The 21115-nt window shown below is 45.7% G+C and overlaps 1 protein-coding gene across 2 annotated transcripts in view; it reads right to left on the bottom strand.

Annotated features, from left to right (window-relative positions):
- Positions 1–21115, bottom strand: part of LOC144138429 (receptor-type guanylate cyclase Gyc76C-like) — a 326776-nt gene that overhangs the window by 13003 nt on the left and 292658 nt on the right. For both annotated transcript variants that reach the window (XM_077670703.1, XM_077670704.1), the window contains exons 17-20: positions 16542–16691; positions 15868–16042; positions 12490–12630; positions 4410–4533 (exon numbers count right to left, since the gene is read on the bottom strand). In XM_077670703.1, the coding sequence (XP_077526829.1) occupies positions 4410–4533; positions 12490–12630; positions 15868–16042; positions 16542–16691 (590 nt within the window). The remainder of the gene's footprint in view (positions 1–4409; positions 4534–12489; positions 12631–15867; positions 16043–16541; positions 16692–21115) is intronic.

Below are 21115 nucleotides of genomic sequence, written 5' to 3'. Positions count from 1 at the left end.
GCTGTGCCTTATCACCGTAGCCGGATGTTTCTCCGCGCGGCGCAAGTAGGGCGTTACTGGGAACATTTTGAACATGGCCTGAGCTGTTCCCGTGATTTTTTGGACTCAATATGCTTATAAACGACTCCAGTGACGACAAACAAACTGCATGAGACAAGGCAGACGATATCCCACATTCATAGCAAACCCCTTTCAAAACGCGCGCGCACTGACGTCACGGGTCCGGCGCTTTGGCGGAGTGATACACTACATGAGGTGCTGCCGTTCTTGAGTTGTAACCGAGTATAGCACTTTTAATTTTCCATCAAGCTGATAAAATCGCATGGCTCAGTTGCAAATTTGGTGCTATCCCAGCAACAGCAACTGTGAAAGAATGGGAGAAAGGGGTGTTCATCCTCTACCTATCTCTATCTACCACTCATAAAAAGACAGCTTCCCTTTTGATGACAACCAAAGCATTCACAGGATGCAATTGCACCCTTTGTCGAAATTTTCTAGGCCAATCCTAAGCCTTCTCGACCATAAATAATTCAAAGAAAAATGTGACGAAAATATTTGATGAAAGTAAGAAAGGTGTTTTCTAGGGGTGTGCGAATATTCGAAACTTCGAATATTCGATTCGAAACTTTTGGTATTCGATTCGATTCGAACGACACTTTTATTGTTCGAAATATTCGAACCACCTAAAACTAAAAAAAAAAAATTCAGAGCGTGTCTCAGCAGCAAAGTCGCAAAGCATATACACGGCGAACGGTACGTGCTTTCCCAGACTGTATCGGTGTTTATTCGTAGTTACAGTGGACTCTCGATGATACGATTCTGGGGGTGCGAATTTCGGGATGATACGAATTTCCGAAAAGTCCCGGGGAAATTGCATTGTTTGCAATGGGCAAAATTTCGGCTGTTACGAACAGACCTGCGCGGCCCGGCAGAAGATACGAACGAGCCGGCGAGGCACCCGACTGCCGAACGAGCAAGTGCCGGCTCTCGCTCCCCTGTTTGTCACCCTTCCTCCAGAAACGGCCGGGCTGTTGTTTTCTGCTCGCGAAAACGCTCTGCACATGCTCAGCGGGCGCTAACACCGCCGCAAAACCACCCCCACGCTGCGCGCGGCGCGGCCGGCGGCGTCAACATGGCGTCGGCTCAAGCCGCGAAGTGGCGCGGGCGCTCGAGCGACCGCTTCTAAGCGCTCATTAAATGCGGCTCAAGGGAGACACGAAGTTGCTTGTGCGCTAAAGGAGCTGATAATGCATACGAAAACGGTAATATAAAACATCATCCGCTCCGCTGGAAAGCGCCCATAAAATATTTGCCGTGGTGCTAAGCCTAACCATCTCCGGCGGAGCCAAGCCGGCTGCCTCGATCTCGTCGCAAGTAGTCAGACTCCTCCATTCTGCCGCGCGCGTCGTGCGTCATTTTCTGACCGAGGTAGGCGCTACCGCGGCCGCGAAATCGTCGATGCGGGCGTGAAAATACAGCGCTCGCAGAGCCGAGGCGAGCGAATCGCGTGCAAAAACGCACCATGCGGTTCACGCTTGACTGTTGCGGCGTGTAGCGAGCTTGGGCACAGCGAGTGAGGAGACGAGCGCGAAGCTTTACGTGCTCCAGAAAGTTCTGCTTTGCGACATGGGGGTTAAAAAAAGCAGAAAAAATCACGAATTTTTCAAGCGAAAGTAAGAAAAGAAATAAACGGAAACATTTTTCAGCGCTCAATTTTTTGTTCTGTGTTAGTTCATACGAATTTCGGATGATACGAATATTTTTCGCGGTCCCGCGAGATTGATATCATCGAGATTTTACTGTATGAGCGCGCGGCAATGTGCACGGGCTCAGGCATGCCAGCCACTAGTGTCTCAAGTGAGCGGCTGTTTTCGGTATCTGGTGGAGTCGTGGCGAGCAGGAGGTTGTCACTGCTCCCCGAACATGTCGAGCAGTTAACCTTTCTCCGTGTTCACATTTAAGTGAGTGCAGACCTTAACCTGTTGAGTGCAATGGTATTGTGTAATTCCTAATTTTACTTTGTGTGATTTGTTGTGCACTAAAGTTGCAGTTTTTGTGTCTCTAGATGGTGAAAACTTTAATTTTACAAAAAACAATAAGTATTCGTATTCGAAAAATATTCGAAAAATATTCGATTCGATTCGAACTTTGTTTTTATTATTCGAATTCGCTTCGAAATTAAAAAATTGATATTCGCACACCCCTAGTGTTTTCTCTAGCTTTCCGGCATAAAAAGTTTCCACCTCACCCGGGAAGTAAGCTTGTACAGTGAATTTTTTGAGCCCTGCGCGTTTTCAGCTTGGCCTAGTAAATTTTGACAAAGACTGTACTTTCTCAATACTGTTTGATCTTCCATCAGGCCCATAAAGTTGCATGGCTGAGTTGCAAAATCGGTGCTATCTCAGCAACAGTGACCGTATAAAGCAGTCTGGGACACTTTCCTGCATTTTACTATAACCCAGCCCACTGCTTGTCCCCTGCCATTTCCCACCCCAACCCACCGTGCACCATAGCTCCTTGTTGCCCCTAATGGGATCTGCTGCACTATACTCGGTTACAAGTCAAAAACGGCACCACCTCATGTAGTGTATTACTTCGCCAAAGCGCCGGACTCGTGACGTCAGTGCGCGCGCGTTTTGAAAGGGGTTTGCTATGAATGCGGGATATCGTCTGCCTTGTCTCACGCAGTTTGTTTGTCGTCACTGGAGTCGTTTATAAGCATATTGAGTCCAAAAAAACTCGGGAACGGCTCAGGCCACGTTCAAAATATTCCCAGTAACGCCCTACTTGCGCCGCGCGGAGAAACATCCGGCTACGGTGATAAGGCACAGCGGCAACTTCCGGTGCCGTTCTTAAGTTGTCATTGAGTATAGCAAGAGACCCTCGGGTTTTCTTATTTCAACAAAATGTTAAAAAGGAATGCAAAGGCCAAGTTTTGCAGGTTGACTGAAAAAAGATTAAAGTAAAAAGTAAAAATTTGGTTAATCGACCAGATTTAGGAGAAATCCCCAAGTGGAGTAAGGTGGAGTCATCCTGGACGAGGACGAACTTTTCTTCAACTGCAAAGTTTCCGAGAAAGCTGTACAGCTTTACAGCTTTCCTTTGTAGCTCTACGGCTGCATTGAGGTGGATGTCAAACTTTCCTTCACAAAAACTTACTCCACCTTGGGGATTTCCCCTAAATCTGGTCGATTAACACCTGTCCATAACTTCACGTTGTTGATCCCTTCGCTCTCGCGCTACAAACGACTAGCCTCCTGGTTAGCTCAGTTGGTAGTGCGACTGCTCCGGTTAAGCGGTGGTACCGGGTTCGAATCCTGGACCAGGACGAATTTTTCTTCAACTGCGAAGTTTCTGAGGAAGCTACTATTTAGCTTTCCTTTGTAGCTGTACAGCTGCATTAAGGTGGATGTCAAACATTCCTTCAGTAAAACTTTGATTATGCACCTCCCATTTGTGCACAGACCGAATGTCAACGAAAGACGATAGTCGTGTGGTGACCCTGGCAAGTAAATGCCTCCCTTCTCTTTTCCGCTCACCTCTCATACTGTCCCTCTCTCGTCTCATTCCTCCTAAGATAAATACGCTAAAGGTTTGCTCAAGTCACTTTAAATTTACCGCGTTCCACTGTTCCATGCCGGCTGTCTCGATGCCAGCGCTGCCATACGGCGCAGAAGCGCATGAATCGAGGCACCCTACTACAACGTTTATAGGACCACATTGCCCTACTCCACATGCGTTCCAAGCGGAACGTGGAAGCAATCTAGTGGAACGTTTCCTTACTCTTGCCGTTTGGTTCCTTAAAATGCCGCCAAAAGCTATAGTAGCATGGGCGACAGCAGGCAGTAGTAGGAATTTATTTTCAGCAGGGGATGTTATTTTCAGTAGGGGTGTTATTTTCAGTAGGGATGTTATTTTCAGCAGGGGATGTAGTATTTCATTTGCTATCACAAAAATCAAGCATGCAGAAATTTTAATAAAGGAACACTGCAAATATTACCTATGTATCGACTTTCAGCCTTATATTTGCACAATGTTTTGTTCTTTTTCAACAATGTTGGCAAGTATGAGCACTGACACAGGACTTGGACGTTTAGATTTGGCTCTGAGTATATAAGACTATTGCGTAGCTTTCGTTTCACTTTGGCCAGGTGGCTGAATCGAGTCAAAGGCAGACAGACAGACAGACAAAAATTTCTGTATTTAAGGAGCCCAAGAAAGACTATCGTCGTTAATAAGCTCCTAGCCCACCTGTCGTGTGAGACCCCCATAATGAGGCGGTATTTACCCCCATCCTGGTCATATACGTTGTACGTTGATTGTACGTTTTCACATGGTCCTAAAAAAGTTGCGTAATGGGCAACACGTGGGCACTGTATAAAGCACACATTCTAACATCTACCCCGTACCTCTAGTGGCGTACTCGTGGCCGACATTTCCGTGAAGCCAACGATGTCGCTGAAGTAGATGGTCACTGCGTCAAAGCTCTCTGGCACCACCATCTGGCCTCGCATCAGCTGGAGAGCCACGGTCCTGCACGAAAACAAGAAAGAAAACAAGCATTTCAGGGGTGAAGAAACTGGAGTTGGCAAAAAAAATTATGTAGGAAAAAAAAAATTAAGCGCCCTTAACTTTTGTAAAGGTGGAAGAGGAGCGAGGCTGTACTGGTGGGTAACTGTATTAAGTTATGTGCGGTGGCTTACTATCTTGATCGGATAAAGACACATACACATAACTTCCAAGAAGAGTTACAGCCGCCTTCTGTAACCAGACTCCCACCATAGCCAGCCATGCATATGGACAGCAGACGGAAGTGCTGTAACCTTTACAACTTCACTGAGAATTAACTAATTAAAACAAGCAAATGAAACTCGCCATAATCATTGAGTTGTCTTAGCGGCCAATTTCAGTACGATTTCTTTTCCAGGATACCTAGGTATATTAGATTAGGAGCTACTGAGCATTTTAAGGCAGCTCTGGAGTGAGCACTTGGGACTCTTTGTCGACATGGCCTGACAGACGCACGCAATTTTGGTCAAAACCTAGCACCAGACAGGTTCGCTGCAAAACCTAAACTATGCCGCTCTACCTGCTCCCTGAACTAAACGTTCCTGCAACTAAGGCATGAATGGCTAAAAACAGTTTATTAGACAGTGAGAATGGTTTTACTGCACCACTGATTAAGGGGGGGGACATGGCTCTTAAAACCATTTCCTTTAATTTAGTAGTAAATTCTCTGAAACCCGTGAGCCTTGCTGTTTTTTGCCCAGTAACTTCAATTATGCCGTTATTTTTTGAGTAAGTCAATTAGTAATCAAGATAATTAGAGATAATTAGTAATTTTTGGAGGAACATTAGACAAAACAGGGTTAGTCGTAGTACTGCAATCTTCACATTTTCAAGTACAGTGTAGACCATTTATAACGTAACCGCTTATAGTGCGGGACCGGATATAACGTGGGTTTTTGTGACCACCGGTTTGCCTCCCATAGAACTCAATGCATAAGCATACCGCTTAAGATGCGGTTGGCCGACGCACAATACCGTTTATAGTGCGGTTTTTCGGCGGGTCTGCTCATCGACCGGCGCAGCTGGGGCATCGTTTTAGGGTAGCAAAAGAAAAAAAAAAGCATAAAGAACGAAAGGCCTCATTTGGGTTGCCTTATTTATTTGGCGGCATAGCCATGGACCTTTTTTTCACAAGTCAGCCTGTCGCCATATAATTACAAAGTGCAGTATTATTGGTGTCGCAACTCCATCCACGCGGTAAACCCTGCCGTAACCGGCATGTAGTAAGTGAAACGATCCTGGCCAATCCCCCAAGTGGGTATGCGCCACAAACTGCGCAGGAGGCCTCCTGGTTCTTGCTGCGGCAGGAAACTAAACATCCCCCTTGCGAGGGGCACGATCAAATGCAGAGCATTTCCGGGGGCGCACGACGTTAAGTAGTTTGCGTTACGTTAATGTTGTTGCACTTGTTGATGTTGGTTGTTGTATTGTAATTAAATGAGGAGACGTAATTACGTGGTCACGTGACATCATGTATTAGCAGGTGGGTATGATTATTGTGGCGCAGTGGGAAGAGCACCATGTACCTCGCGTTCCGCCCACAGGTAGTGAATGCGTTGTATCAGCAGCTTCTTGACGTAGTTTGAATGAGTCAAGGATATAAGGCGCGTTTGTAGCCCTCCATTCTGTGTCGGCTTTGTGGCGCAGTGGGATCGAAACCAGGCGCTGGTAAGTATTATTTTTTTTTATATATATTGTAGGGGGAGGGGTGCGGACGACGATGGACAACTAGAACGCGTGACATCGTGAGTTAAAGAAATGCTCTGCATTTAAAAGAAATGATGAAATCGGCCATCTGACGCAGCGCGCACCCCTTGCTCTCCTCTAACTTCGACACAGAAGCAAAAAATAGGCACCCTTTAGTTCGCGCATACGTGATAACCACAACTGACCCTGCTTGATGCACCTCGGAAGATAGCGACCGGCTCCCAGTCCGCGCGTGGCAAGTTGTTTCTATTAATCGTGAACCGCATGGCCCGTTTTTGCACACGAATTGTGCACATCGGCGTTGCGCGTGCGTTTTTTTCATGCTCGCGTCTACGATTCCGCGCTCGCGGTGGCTTCTTCGCGTGGCAGTGGGAGGAGCCTGACGACTTGCACCAATGGAAAGACGCGCACCTAATGGCGGGAGATTCGAAGCGCTCCGAGCCGGCTAGCCGCGCCAGAGGTGTTTAGGCTAAAGTCCCTCGATCAGATGAAGGGACTTTAGTTTAGGCTTACCATCGCAGTATTTTTTGATGGGCGCTTTCACAAGCAGCGTGGATGGCAGTTTATATTCCACTTTGCGGTCACATTATCAGCTCTTTTCTTGCATGAGCATCTTCGCTTGCGCCTTGTGCGGCATTTCAGCAAGTGGTTAGAAGTGGTCGCTGGAGTGCTTCACGGCCAGTGCCGACGCCATGTTGCCGCCTCTTACCGCGCCGCACACATTACGTCAATTGTATCCGCGCTGGCGTCGCCGCGCCTGCTGCGTGCGCTGCACGTTTTCGCGAGAAATCGCTCCATGCGGTTCACGCTTTAGAACGTTGTGCAGATAAGCCACCGCTCTTCCCGAACAAGCGAGCCGCGCGAAGATTTCCACCACCAGTACGTTGCGCTGATAAGCAGCCGCCTTCGGCATCGTGAACACAAGGTGGGGTAAAAAAAAAGAATGCCGCTGGCCTTTCTTATCATGTCCTGCGGCATCTTCATAGACGCAAAAAACGCAGCCATGGTCTTTCAAAACACAAACACAACGGAAGTTAAAGCCGCACTCGCCGTTTGTAAGACCGCGCTTTTGCAATGTGTGAGACCCGGCAGCAGCGGCTGATGTTAAAAATAATACGGAATAAAGACCCTTCCTTCGTTTTCAGGCGCTGTGCGTTTGGGTGATAAAAAATTTAGGATGACTTGAGAGGTAGGTGGCGATTTGGTTGAATTCGCGCACGTTATGGTTATAGTGCGGTACCGCTTATAGTGCGAATTTTTGCGGCTCCCGCAACATACGTTATAAGCGGTCTACACTGTACTATGAACCCTGGTGAATGCAATAAAGGAAGCAGTTTTTTGATGCACGACTTGGAACTAATTTTACAGCTCATTAAACTTTGGTGTTTGAAATGGGCATTCAAAATGGTTCCCTGCCACTAATGCGACCAAGTTTAATGAGCTGTAAAATTAGTTCCAAGCGATGCACCAAAAAACCACTTCCTATATTGCATTCACCGGGGTTCATAGTATTGGAAAATGTAAAGATTACAGTGCTATGACCAGCACTGCTTTGTCTATTGATCCTCCAAAAATGACTAATATCTCTAATTATCTTGGTAGCTAATTGACTTACACAAAAAATAATGGCATACTTGAAATCAGTGGGCAAAAAGCAGCAAGACTGACAAGTTCACAGAGTTTATTTAAAAATTAAAGTTTTTTTTAAATTTTAAAATTAACACCACTCCCTAGCTTACTCGTCAGTTCCAGTTATGGTGACCCGTTGGTGTTGAAAGGCATGAACCATTCCTTCTCACTCATAACTGATCATTTTTGAGCCAGTGATGCCCTCACAGCCACCATATGTGGCCTGCTTGTCTGCGTAACCTCATCGGATCATGAACTGGACAGTGTTATGAATGCACAGACAGGATTATCTGACTTCGCAGTAAGTCTGAATTTTTAATACTTAACAAAAGCATAGCTGCGTTCATGAACACTCATTTTCTATAGGCCTGCTTGTGAAACATTTTGTCAAAGCACCTTCATTGTCATGTGTGCAAGAAAATAGATGATTGAAAAAAGGCGTGACGTAGACGTTGGAAGGTGACGTCTGTTCCGACAAGGTTTTTCTGTGAACTGTGCATACAAGTTTTGTCTTTCCCTTTGCATTGCCTTGCAGGTATGCACTTAGGCCATTTTTCGAGGAGTGAAATCTTGATCAACAGAGAAGTTTGGGCTAGTTGGTGGCAGAACTTTGACGTTCTAGCAAGGTCAAATACATCCTGTTCATGTGTCTCGACTTGTGCTCACATTGTTCAGCACTTGTTTTAATGCCGAAGTTTCACTAAAGCTTGGTCGCTAGTCAGTGTCATCTACATCCTGTTTTTAGTGCTGTTTCCTCACACTGGAATAATGCATCAGCCAGCCCACTTGATCCCTATCCTGTACAGTAACACGTGTCATATGGCACATCTAATGACATTTACAGTAATGAGTACTAGTAATGACATTAACTGTAAATAAAATTTCTTTGGTGCTGCACAAGAATACTGAATGACATTCGATGCAAATGGCATTTAGTGAGTGAATGAGTTCGAGGAACACATTCGCATTAGCTTCCGAACCGAATGGGTAGCTTTGGCAGCAGTGGCCTGTCACTAAACAAAGAAGTTCAGTAATAAAGTGACAAGTGCTTCGCCTAAAAACTATCAGCAAATCGATACTTATACCTGAATGTTGATTTACAAAGAAAAGGAGGCAAACAAAACCTTCGCAAAGCTCCGCCCAGTTGCAGCTACCCAGCCACGTATTCATCATCATCATCATCATCATCGATGATTGATTGAAGGGTTTAACGCACCGACGCATCGCAGGCGATGAGGCGCGCCGTAGTGGAGGGCTCCGAATTAATTTTGACCACCTGGGGATCTTTTACGTGCGCCGAAATCTCGTACACACGGGAGTTTTTGCTTTTCGCCTCCATCAGAAAAGCGGCCGCCGCGGCCGGGAATCGAACCCGCGACCTTGTGCTCAGCAGCGCAACGCCTTAGCCACTGAGCCACCGCGGCGGATATCATCATCATCATCATCATAGTCTTTAGTTCTATGTGCCCACCAATGGCCTTAAGCGGTGGGGCAAAGGATGAAACGTATAAAATTTAAAGCCAACACAAACAATTTAAACATGCAGCCTGAAACAAAAAAACATAAATAGAAGGAGAAAGATAGAAAAATGCGATCAGTACTCTTGAGTCAAAGCAAGCTTAAACAAATGCAAATTGTTGGTAAAAATGTCAAGGTGACTTGACATTCATGGCCGATTGGTTTAGATTTTGATGTCTACTCACGTCACCGACAAACTCATGTCACCGACAAACTCTTGTCACCGACAAACTCTTTTCTGTTTAAAAAAAGTATATTTGCTTTGCTTTCAAAGTATTAGACGGTATAAAAACAGTGAAGCATTCACACTCCTACCTTGCAATTTCGTTACTTTGCTAGTCGTTGCCGCTACCATCATCAAATCACATTCGTTTTTCCATGTGGACCTGCCTGGACACACCGAACGTCTTTAAGGGGGCAGACTGGTCTTAGAGGTATTTTTTTTACTTACCAACCAATTTTAATGAAACTGCACTGTGTTATAGAGTTTTTTGTGCTGATTTCAAATCTGCCATTAAACCTTTTGTAAGTTGATTATATTTTGAGTTAATTAATGATTAATTGCCATTATTTTGGGTCACAGTTACAAAATAACCACTCCATACAGAGTGGCAATTACTGCGTGGCTAGGCAGACAAAGGACTAAAGAATACAACATAGGAAGTACTTTTTTGATTCAGCTATTTTTGATCGTTTTACAACACAAGGAACTTCGCTTCTCCCGTGCTCTGCCAGAAATCGCTCGCAGGTGGTGCCAGTTGAACACAATAATAATTTTCCAAAGCCTCCATTTGAAAAATTTGTTTCCAACATTGTATTCTTCACACATTTCGGTATCAGAAGCAAAAAGAATTACAGTTGTACCTGCTCTGGGTGCCAAGATATCTGAGGATGAAATGCTAGCTTTGCATTGCAAGAAAAGTGCCGTTTCACCATCGAATTCTGCGCTTACTGAGCTGTAGAGTGCACTTTAAAATGCTATTATAATATAATAACAACAAAATATGGTCCCTTTTGATGAGGAAATTTACAGACTGATAGAAAAATGGCTGTGGAGGCCAAAAATTACGTTTTTGAGAAAACGCTTTTTTTGACCGTTTTTCGGCCCCAAAGACCCAACTGCCCCCTTAAAGGAGCCATGAAGACAAAATACAAGTTTTTTTTTATACAAAAGATTTCATGTTTTATAGTACCCCCAGCACTTGTCCGGATACAAACGGTGCTTTATTCACTGAGAAATAATTCAATTTAAGTTAAAATTTTGATTTTCCCGCTAAACCGTGCGTTTTCCTGGTCTGCAATGACATCACAGAAACCGACCGCTCTGCAGCCGTTTTCTGCCTTTGGTTTGTTTTTGAACGCATTTAAACCTGGCTGGTTTTTGTTCAGGGAGAAAATACTTGTTTCGTGAAACATAGTGCTCGCTCGACAAATATGGTCACGTAAGTTAAAATAAGTTATTACTGATAGCACTCGTTTTAGGTCTGCGATACAAGACTTGTGTCATGACGTGTAACCCTTATTGTTTACATCATTGCACTGTATTTTGCCTGCCTATTTTCCTGCCCACCCCTCATGTAATGCCCCAAAAGGGCCCTTGAGGTACCAATAAATAAATAAATAAATAAATAAATAAATAAATAAGTAAGACACCGTTGCTTGCGTCAATCGGCCAGTGTCGTCTGAGATAACCCCAAAGCCCCGCAGTCCTGCGCAACTAAGCCACACAAAGTGCGCGCAGTACACATCGGTACTTCGATGTTTACGTGTGATTTCGTAACTTCCACGGTTCGTCCCCCGATTCTTACTGCTTTAAAAAGAATGCACCCTAAATTTCAGCGCAAATAGCTCGTTCGGCAAGCTTGTAAGCTCTGCCTAATTTGCATTTGCTTTTGCCGGCCTCCGCCAATCGCAGAGCTGGCTGGTATGACATCATAGGTTCTGTTGCAGGAAATGAGCTAGTGGTTCGCAAGGCCATTCCCTTTTTTCCTAATTATATAGCTTATCTGAGCCAAGTTTACCTGAAAAGTGGTGTCAGTATGATTCTAACGAGGCAATCTTTTGAATGAACCAAACTTGTGTTTTCTTTTCATTGCTCCTTTAACAGCTAAGTTCATTTGCTTTGAATGACATTAGATTTTCCATGTGACAGAGGTATTATCAGGAGGCGGACTCTTAGCCTTCAACCCAGTGTCCGGGCTAATTGCGACTCATGCGGCATATTCTCCCCTGGTGAGCCTGGGGAAACATTACTGCGTTGTTGTTGCCCTAGCAACGCCACCGCCACGTTGGCCTTGAAGGCGTTGTAATTGCCATGGCAACAATGCGAGAGTGCGCAGCTTGCGTGGGGAGAGTTAACGCTCTCCCCTCTCATGCCGGTTGGATTCCTTCCCCCCTCGCCGTGTCCCCCCCCATTCCCACCCGGCAACCGCCGCCGCCACCCCGCTGCCTCCAACGGGCAAGCCTCGCTCCGACGGCACGAAGCCACGCCGCTTGAGCAGTAACGACGCCAGCTTGAATATCACTTGAACACTTTATTCGCGTTACGTGCGCGAACGCAACATGCAGCGAGAAACACCGATGACCAATACAACGACAAGGTTGTCTGTCTTCAAGCACAGCACACGCACGACACAAGTCCTATCCTTCAGCTCAGCTTCACGTACGGCATACGAACGACGTTCTCACCTTTTGCTAACAGCACTCAAAGAGTCTTCGCGTTACGATTCATCCTGGTGTTCTTGGCGTCCCTTTCGCAGCACCGTAACCGTAATGTCCGAGGGAGCACATACGAGAAATCGCCCACTACATGAGACGCGCGTCGGCCTCGCTGCTCGCCGTGCGGAAGCAGCAACTGCGGTGACAGTTATGCCGTTATCGCGCATGCGCGCCCCCAGTCGCGCCGGAGAGAAGCGGAAAGAAAAAAAAAATGAGAGCAGGAGTGTTTCCCCAGCGCCACTGCCTCTAGGCGCGCAATAATAGAACCGAAACTAGAAAAAGTAGCATTGGCCTGGTATGTATTATCTTACACCGAGTGCATAAAGGGCAACGGAAACAGTGCCTCACTTTGGCAGCATCCGGTGGAGCAGGGCCTCGGTCTTCTTCTTCTCTTCTTCCAAGAGGCAGGTGCGCTCGGTGACCAGCTCCTCCAGGTTGTTGGCGTACTTCTCCATCATGGCCATCAGGTTGTCCATGATGTTGGGCTTCCTGCGGGGGGAGGGGCCGCGCGCTACCGGACTCAGCGAGGAAAGGCAGCGCTTTTGGTCAGCACCACTGAAAGCTGGACGTGTCACACGGATACAAGAGATAGAGCGAGACACACTAACTTGAAATCGAAATGACTAAGAGGTCTTTTCTGAAAGTGCATCAGTAACATGTTGGTCTATGAGGAAAGATGATGATTAATGAGTGAACTACAGCACTTTGTTTAAATGTGTTTACTTATACAGTAAAAGCTCGTTAATTCTAACTCGAAGGTGACCATAAAATTGTTTGAATTAAGAAGGGCCACTGCTCTTAAAACAGCTTCCTTTAGTTGTTAAGTAAGCTGTGTGAAACTTGCCAGTCTTGCTGCTTTTTCCCCACTGATTTTGAATATGCCATTATTTTTTTAAGTCAAGTAGTTTCCAAGATAATTAGAGATAATTAGTCATTTTTGGAGGAACAATACACAGAACAGTGTTAACCATAAAACTGTAATCCTTATGTTTTCCAATACTATGAACCCCGGCAAGTGCATTAAAAGAATCGGTTTTTTGATGCACCGCATGGAACTAATTTTACAGCTCATTAAACCTTGGTGGCACCAGTGGCCAGGACCTATTTCGAACACCCATTTCAAACACCGAAGTTTAATGAGCTCTAATCTGTGAAACACAAAAAGTCATCCAGCTCAGCGATGTCAGGCACCTAATCACCTGCACTGCGAAGTGCGTCCCATGTCTCCGTAAGTGGCTGGAGATCGGCACCGCTTTCGTTAACATTCACTCCCGGTGTTGACGAGGCTGCCGGTGCAGGGTGACCAAAACCAGCATGCCTGAAGCAGTTCTCAATCACGGACGCCGGAGTAGCAGGCCGCGTAGTGGCGAGCATTTCCAGTGCCATGAAGAGATTAATCTCCGTTGGCTGCTTCCTTTCCATGTTCAGCAACATCTTCCGGATGAGCCTTCCACGGTAGGCAGCCTTAAAACAAAGGGATGACACCCTTGGTCCAGCAGTAGGATGACCCCAGTGCAGTTTGGAGGGAAAAAAAATTATGCGGAATGTTGTCCGGGAAATGTCTTCGATATGGTGGGCACTACAATTGTCCAAATGAAAGCAGACGGATCTGCTTTGCTTATGCATGTCTGGGTTGAAGGCTTCCAGCCAGCTGGCGAATATCCCGTGCATCATCCACACTTTCTGGTTGGCGGTGTATTCCACCGGCAGCCTTCTGCTACCGTTAAAGCATCGTGGCTTCTTGCCCCGGCTGATCACGAGAATCGGACCCTTGTTGGAGCCGTCCATATTGGAGCACAACAGAATAATGACCCGCTTTTAAGTGCAGAGCACTTTAGGGGCTCACCCTGTCGTCGTAGCTCGCTCGCTGGACCCAAGTGGAGCCACATGGTGTTCCGTCATAGCGGCTGTTGTGGCGGCGTAACCCAGAGGCTTCGAAAGCCAAGCGGTTTATATAGTCGTTGGCGTTCGAAACTCGTGAACCGCCGGCGCTTGTCATACATCTCCCCGTTGTTTAGCGCAAAGAAAACTGGAGGTACATTTGAGGCAAAATATACGTAATTAAGTGGCAGCACCTGCGTTTGTTTAGTTAGCAACGCTCATTCTGTTGGTTTTTACGATAGTAAGTGAAAAAAAGTGGCAGTGCAACGCCGGCCCGTGGGGAGGAAAAGCAAGCACAAGAAGAACAGAACTCCCGCTGGCGCAGTTTCAAGCAAAGGGCGCGCAAGCACTGCAAAGGTGGGAAATATGAATTCCATTGGGTGGTAGCAGTGAGCGGATGACATGCTACAGCCCATTACGGCGAATCACTGCTCCGCACTTGCGACAGCTTTCCCATTGAGTGGAACGGCTCTAATTTTTTTTTTTTTTTTTTGCTCAGCTTGCCAACATGGCTGTTTTGCCCTTAAGGTCGAGCCTCTTTGGCGGAAACATCTCATGAAAGAACTCAGTTTTATCTGCGTTGTAGATGTCAGAGGGCTCATATTTATGCAGGATATCTTTACAATTTTTCCGCATCCATTATGATGCGGCTTCATTGTCGACACTCGCCGACTCCCTGGACAGCGTCTTCACATGGGTGCAGTGCCATGCCTTGAATCGGCTTAGCCAGCCGGAGCTCACTTTAAAGTTGTCGTGCCCCAACATGCACGCAAAGTCAATCGCCTTCTGCTGTAGTATGCTTCCGGACAAAGGCAGCTTGTTCGCTCGTTTATCGCGGTATCACTGAAATAGGGCTTTGTCGAGGGCTTCTTAGACTGGCATTGCTACGGTCCTGTGCTGTGCACACACTCCATTCTGCAGCGCCACCATGATGTTGTCTTTACGTTTAGGAATTGTGGAAAGCGAGCTACACGGGATGTCGTACTGTTCTGCAATATCCAACTTCCTCCTGCCTTTCGGAGCTTCAGCGATAATTGTAGAGTTCTGCTAAAGGGTCAAAAACCTGTGCTTTTTCACAGGGGGCGGTATCTTCCCGACAAAACAAACAGGGCAGCGCAAGAAAGCAAGATGCGATCAATCTTGGCAAGCATGCGGCTGATGGGAGCAAGAAAAAGACTCGTCGTGATGTCCCGGCCCCAGCAGTTGTGACCACGTGAAAAGTCATGTAGCTGCGTAGTTGCCAACAAATGAACTCAGAACCAGCAGTTTTCAGCGGACAAAATAAATTGCTGTTGCTATCATCATTATTCGTCCGCCTGAATGTAAACAGAAATGGCCGCCGTGCCCAGTGCATTGTTGGCGGAAACATACCCGACCAGTTAGATGAGTGTACCGTAGCATTTATGGTGCTTCTCAGTAACGAAATGGCTCATGGAGTGAAAAAAATTTGCAGGCCTGTGCCTCAAACTTTTGTTAATGCGGGATCACCGTCTAAAAACATTTCATTGCCGCGAGATATGCAATTTACATAGGCTTCTACGGACGTTTGCTGGGGATTCTAAAATGTTTCATTGCCGCGAGAGTTTTGTTCTTGAGGGCTTTCATTATTGAGGGGTTTGACTGTACACTGAAGGTACTGTGTAGACATCATATGGATATCCTTTAGATATTTTATAGATATCCTCTGGCAATTTTATTGAAACCCAGATGACTCAAAAAGTCTCGCATAAATGACACTTGGGAAACTTCCCTGTTTCATTTTTGTTTTTTACTATGTCCGAAGCAGACTGTTTGTAGTTGTACTCAGAAATTAACCTCTGACGCTTTAATCGCCAAAGGACTTACATTCCCTGCCGCATCTTCTTGAGCCGCTCTTGGACCTGTCCCAACTCCGGCCTGGAATCGGGCTTCTCTGCCCAACAGTCGTTGATGACACTCAGCACGTAGTCTTGGCACTGCAGGTCTGACACCGGCGGCCGAAACGGGGGATCTCCCCCTGCCATCACCTTGTCCACGATGGCTGCAGCAGTGAATAATGGCAACACTGTTACAGCAGCGGCGGCGGCTAAGTCCGCAAAAGTTCGCTCAGCCTGAATTCCCTGCATTTCCTGGTCTTCGTTAGCATTATCAAGCTTTTTTTAAATTGGTTCCCCATATTGCTACTTCAAGCTGAAAACCTGAGCACATCTGATGCTTTCTTTCATGCATCGTGCAATCCTTAACTGTACTATACAGCTGTTGGAATCATTATGGCAGACTGTTTGTAGTTGCTTTGTACTGTTCAAAAGTTTGCCGATACTCTTCCCCAATTTTATGCTGCTTTTTGAGAGCTAATGCAGCACGAAAAAGTGCATGCACTATCTGCACTACCAGCACGCGTAGTGCAGGTAGTTCACACACTACCTGCACTACGCGTGCAGGTAGCAAAAGCGTAGTTTCCACAGACAAACTACGAATGCCACACATGATCATGCTGCACGTGACCAAGATGCACATTATCATGCCAGTCGTGGCCTTACCTTTGGGCTCTCTTAGCGTGCTGCCCCAGGGCCCCTGGCGGCCGATGATTTCATGAAGGATGATAGCGAACGCGTAGATGTCGTCCTTCTGACTGCCTCGAGGGTACTGGGATGGGAAGCGGAGTACCTCTGGGGAACGCCATAGCTGGCCTGCAAAATGACGAGACAGGAAATTAGGACGCAAATTTACAGAACCGTGGCATTATATTTCAAGCCAGGGGGTTATCTTCCGGTGAATGCAGCAATTCCAAACTAATCCCAATGTTTATAGAAACAGGCAGATTAATTATAAATGGCTGCACTTAAATCTTGAGGGCAAATACTAGTCACGAGATGGTGACGAAGGCTCTGTCGTGTGGGAGCCGAAACAATCACTCTTAGTTACTGACTTTGTGGTTGACATTATAGACTTTTATTCATCAAAATAAGTCCCAACAAGATGGGCTTTTGTGACACCCTTATAGTTTGGAGGCCTATAAAGAGAGTTCGAAATTCAGTATCAAAATTGTGGTTTGTCACATGAAGGCCTGGACCATGAGGCATAAGATAGAGGTAAGGTCCGGGTTAAAGGAACCACTAAGACAAAACACAAGTTTGGCTGAAAAAGACTGCTCCATCCCTGCTTTTATTGCAAACTTCAAACAAATAACCGAGATAATAAAAAAATTAAAGCCATTCCACTCAATGTGAAAGCTGTCGGAAGTGCAGAGCAGTGATTCACCATAATGGGCTGTAGCGCCGCTTTCCGCTCCCTGCTACTACACAGTGCAATTCGAATTTCCCGCCATTGCAGTGCTCGCGCACGCCCTGCCTGAAACTGTGCCACAAGGAGTTCTGGTTTTTTTTTTGTGCTTGCTTCTCCCCCCGCACGTGCCGGCGTTGCACTGCCACTTTTTTTCGCTTACTATCGTAAAAAACAATGCAACGAGCGTTCTTAACGAAATGAACACGGGCGCTTCCGGTTAATTACGTACATTTCGCCTCAAACGTACCTGCAGTTTTCTTGCGCTAAACAACGGGGAGCTGTATGCCAAGCACGGGCGGTTCACGAGTTTCGAATGCTTATGACCATATAAACCGCTTGGCTTTCGAAGCCTCTGGGTTACGCCGCAACGATGGAACGCTGTGTGGCTCTACTTGGGTCTCGTGAGCCAGCTACGACAACAAGGTGAGCCACTAAAGTACTCTGCACTTAACAGGTGACGCAGTGGAAACCCCCCGCCACTTTTCGGCAATTTCTTCATGATGTCGCAGAATTTTGTTGGTGCGACTTGAACGAGCCGACCTAAGCCGCCACACCAAGAAACACGACAGGGTGATCGTTGGGGGGCTTCTAATTCCATTTGATCGTATCACTTGATTGCCAACGTGGAATTAACTTACTGACAACTACACTTTTTGTGCTGGCCCTTATTGCATCACTGTAGCATAAAATTATAAATTTTTCAACATTTCTTCTAGTTTTCCCGTTAAGAGTATGCCGTTCATGGCTGGAATGAGTTGAGTGAGTTACAACAAGCTACTTCTTTGAAATTGAACGCAGTTGTATTTTGTAGTCATGGACCCAATGTAGACCATCCGGCATTTTTCAACATACATTGAAAACTAGGGGTGTGCGAATATTCGATTTTCGAATTCGATTCGAATATTTCTTGCCCGAATAATTCGATTCGACTTTCGAATACCCAGCATTCGGACTTTGGAATAATTCGACGTGACGAATATTCCGAACGCTGCCAAAGTTGCGGCTAGATTAGCGTGGCCCTTACTGACCCTAACGTCGAAAGGTTTTGGTCAAACAATTGCCAGCGACCCGTTTTCGGCCAGGAAAGTTGTCTTTGAGGTTTGGACATATCCCTCCTTTTCGCCCGCAGAGACGTCATTGCCGACATGTAATTGGATAGTTCCTCGATTTTTTTGCGTCACTGGCGTACACGGAAAGAAAGAGCGACACAGCAGTCTTTAGCGTGCAGAAAACGTTCCTCACATACGGGTTTTTGTAATAGTGAGGTGCGTTGCCGTTTTCACGTCATTGGAAACAAATATGATGCGTCCCACTCGGGACAAAACAAATTACTACGACGACGCCATTTTGTGATGGCGATGACACTGACGCTCCCCCCCTGATATTCGGACGTAAAATATCATTTTTCTTTTGTTAATTAATTTTATCACACGACTGTGCAGCCGCAAAATAGCGTATAATTATGGTATTGTTAAATTTTTGTGATTCTGGCCTTGCTGTAACACACTATCATCACCCGTCCTAGACCCTTTCTCGACGCCTATCCATAGCCAATCTGACGGTCGTCGCCGTCGTCGCCATGGTCGTCGCACGCCCGTGATTCTCCTCCTGTGTAACGTCCGCGTGCCGTGCCATTCAGCATGAATAGCCACGGTGAAAAAAGAAGTGTAATTTGGAAGTTTTTCGAGAAGGCAAGTCCGTCCTCTGCTATCTGCAAGAAATGCGGCTCCGCGCTCAAGACGCCGGCAAGCACGACAAGCCCGCTCTTGAATCACTTGATGGGCAAACACCACGTTCACTACTTGGAGATTTGGAGAATTTGTAATATTTTTAACATGACAGTTTGTGATTTCTTCAATTCGATTTAGTGTATTTGCTATTTAGAGCTCAAGGACATGAGCATGTCTTTATTAGTGTCCAACCTACTTGTTCTTCCAAAAAAAGCTTTGGTATTCGATATTCGACATTTTTGTCCACTATTCGACACTATTCGATTCGAATTCGATTCGAGATCAAATTTCACTATTCGCACACCCCTATTGAAAACCTGAACACCCGTGGCACACATGCAACACAATAAATACACAGATCTGAAACAGTAGTTAGCCAAGGCGTCTACAGCAGAGAACCTTGTACCCATGCCAAACGTACACAAAAAATGACATTAAGTGCTTAATGCCATAGTTTTAATGCCATTCATTTACTGAACATGTAAAAATCTAATGCCATTCGCTCTAATGTCATTTTTTATTTAAGGAGTTCGATACGACGCGTTCTCCTTCACGAACGCCTTAATTCTGCCTACTTTCGAAAGCGCTGAGCACCAAATGAAACCAACAAAACTCTCAGCACCAAAGTGTTGACGTGGAAATGTAGCTGAACTTTAAAATAAGATGATTTTTTTTTGCACTCTTGGTGGCGAAGTTTTGAAGAAGGCGTAGTTCACTAAAACAGCGGCAAAAGGCAAAGCACCGTGTTACTCTGCGTTTTGAATTTTTCGGATTTGGCTACCACTGGCAGGCGACGGAAGCTGCTGCAGCCACTTTCAGAAATGGCTCACACCATTTTCTAGAAAACACTACTATTTCTCATAACGTTTTCTGTCACAAAAAACATCTTTAACCCTTGTAAGACGTTTTTCTCTACGTTAAAAGCTTCTAAATACGAGTGCATTTCTTTTTTTGTGGTCGCCATCACCATCATGCCTAACACATTTAATGCCTTTGCGTTTTCGCTTGTAGCACGGCCCGCCCAAATGATGTCATTCGGTATCTTAAACGAGCCATGCAGACAAAATACAAGTTTGTTTTATTCAAAAGTTTTCGTGTTTTATAGTGCCCCTAGCGCTTGTCCGGCAGCAAACGATGCTTCATTCACTGCAAAATTAATCAATTTAAGTTAAAATTTTGATTTTCCCGCAAAGTCGTGTGTTTTAACGAGGTCTGCAATGACGGGTTAAAGAACAGGTCTACAAGCTAAACTTGGTGTGAAGCGGAGACTTGTTCACTGTAAGTCAACCTAGATGGTACCACCATACCGCAGTGTGCCGTTTTTTGCCTTTGCTTTGTTTTTGACCGTATTTGCACCTGGCTTGTTTTTGTTCAGGGAGAAAATAATCGTTTCACGGTGCTCACTCGACAAATATGGTCCCATTAAACACCGTCGCTTACGCCAATCGGCCAGTGTTGATCGGGAAAACCCCAAAGAGCCGCAGTGCTGTGCAGCTAAAACAAGCATAGTGCATGCAGTACCAACAGCAGTATGCATCCATACCTTGATGTTCACGTGTGCTTTCGTAACTTGCACTGTTTATCCCACCACTCTTACTGCTATAAAGAGAATGCGCCAGAAATTTAAGCACAAATAGCACGCTTTTTCCGGCCACAGCGAATCGCAGAGCTGGCGCGTATGACATCATAGGTTCTGTTGCGGGAAATGAGCTTGTGGGTCGCATGGCCATTACTTTTTTTCCTAATTATATAGCCTATTTGAGCGAAGTGTGCGTTAAAAATGGTGTCAGTATGATTCTAGCGAGGCAATCTTTCGAACGAACCAAAGTTGTGTTTTCTCTGCATGGCCCCTTTAAGGCCTTAAACACTTAAAGGAGCCATGAAGAGAAAATACAACTTCGTTTAATTTGAAAGAACTACGATTCAGTATCTCACGTGGCTCCATTACAGCCACAAAAGATGTTTTTATAACGAAAAAAAAGCAAGAAGTATTTAAAAACTTTCAAATTTTGCGCCACAGTGACGTGTTATGAGCAAGAATGACGTCATACGGGCCAACAATAAAACGTAATTTTCAGTGCGTTAACTGCACGTTAGCA

The sequence above is a fragment of the Haemaphysalis longicornis genome, unplaced genomic scaffold (assembly GCF_048455015.1).
Source record: "Haemaphysalis longicornis isolate Haplotype H1 unplaced genomic scaffold, Haemaphysalis longicornis Haplotype H1 scaffold_5, whole genome shotgun sequence".
In the NCBI taxonomy this organism is placed as follows: Eukaryota; Metazoa; Arthropoda; class Arachnida; order Ixodida; family Ixodidae; genus Haemaphysalis; species Haemaphysalis longicornis.
The sequence above is the reverse complement of the archived record's forward strand: the minus strand, read 5'-3'. Positions and strand labels throughout refer to the sequence as shown.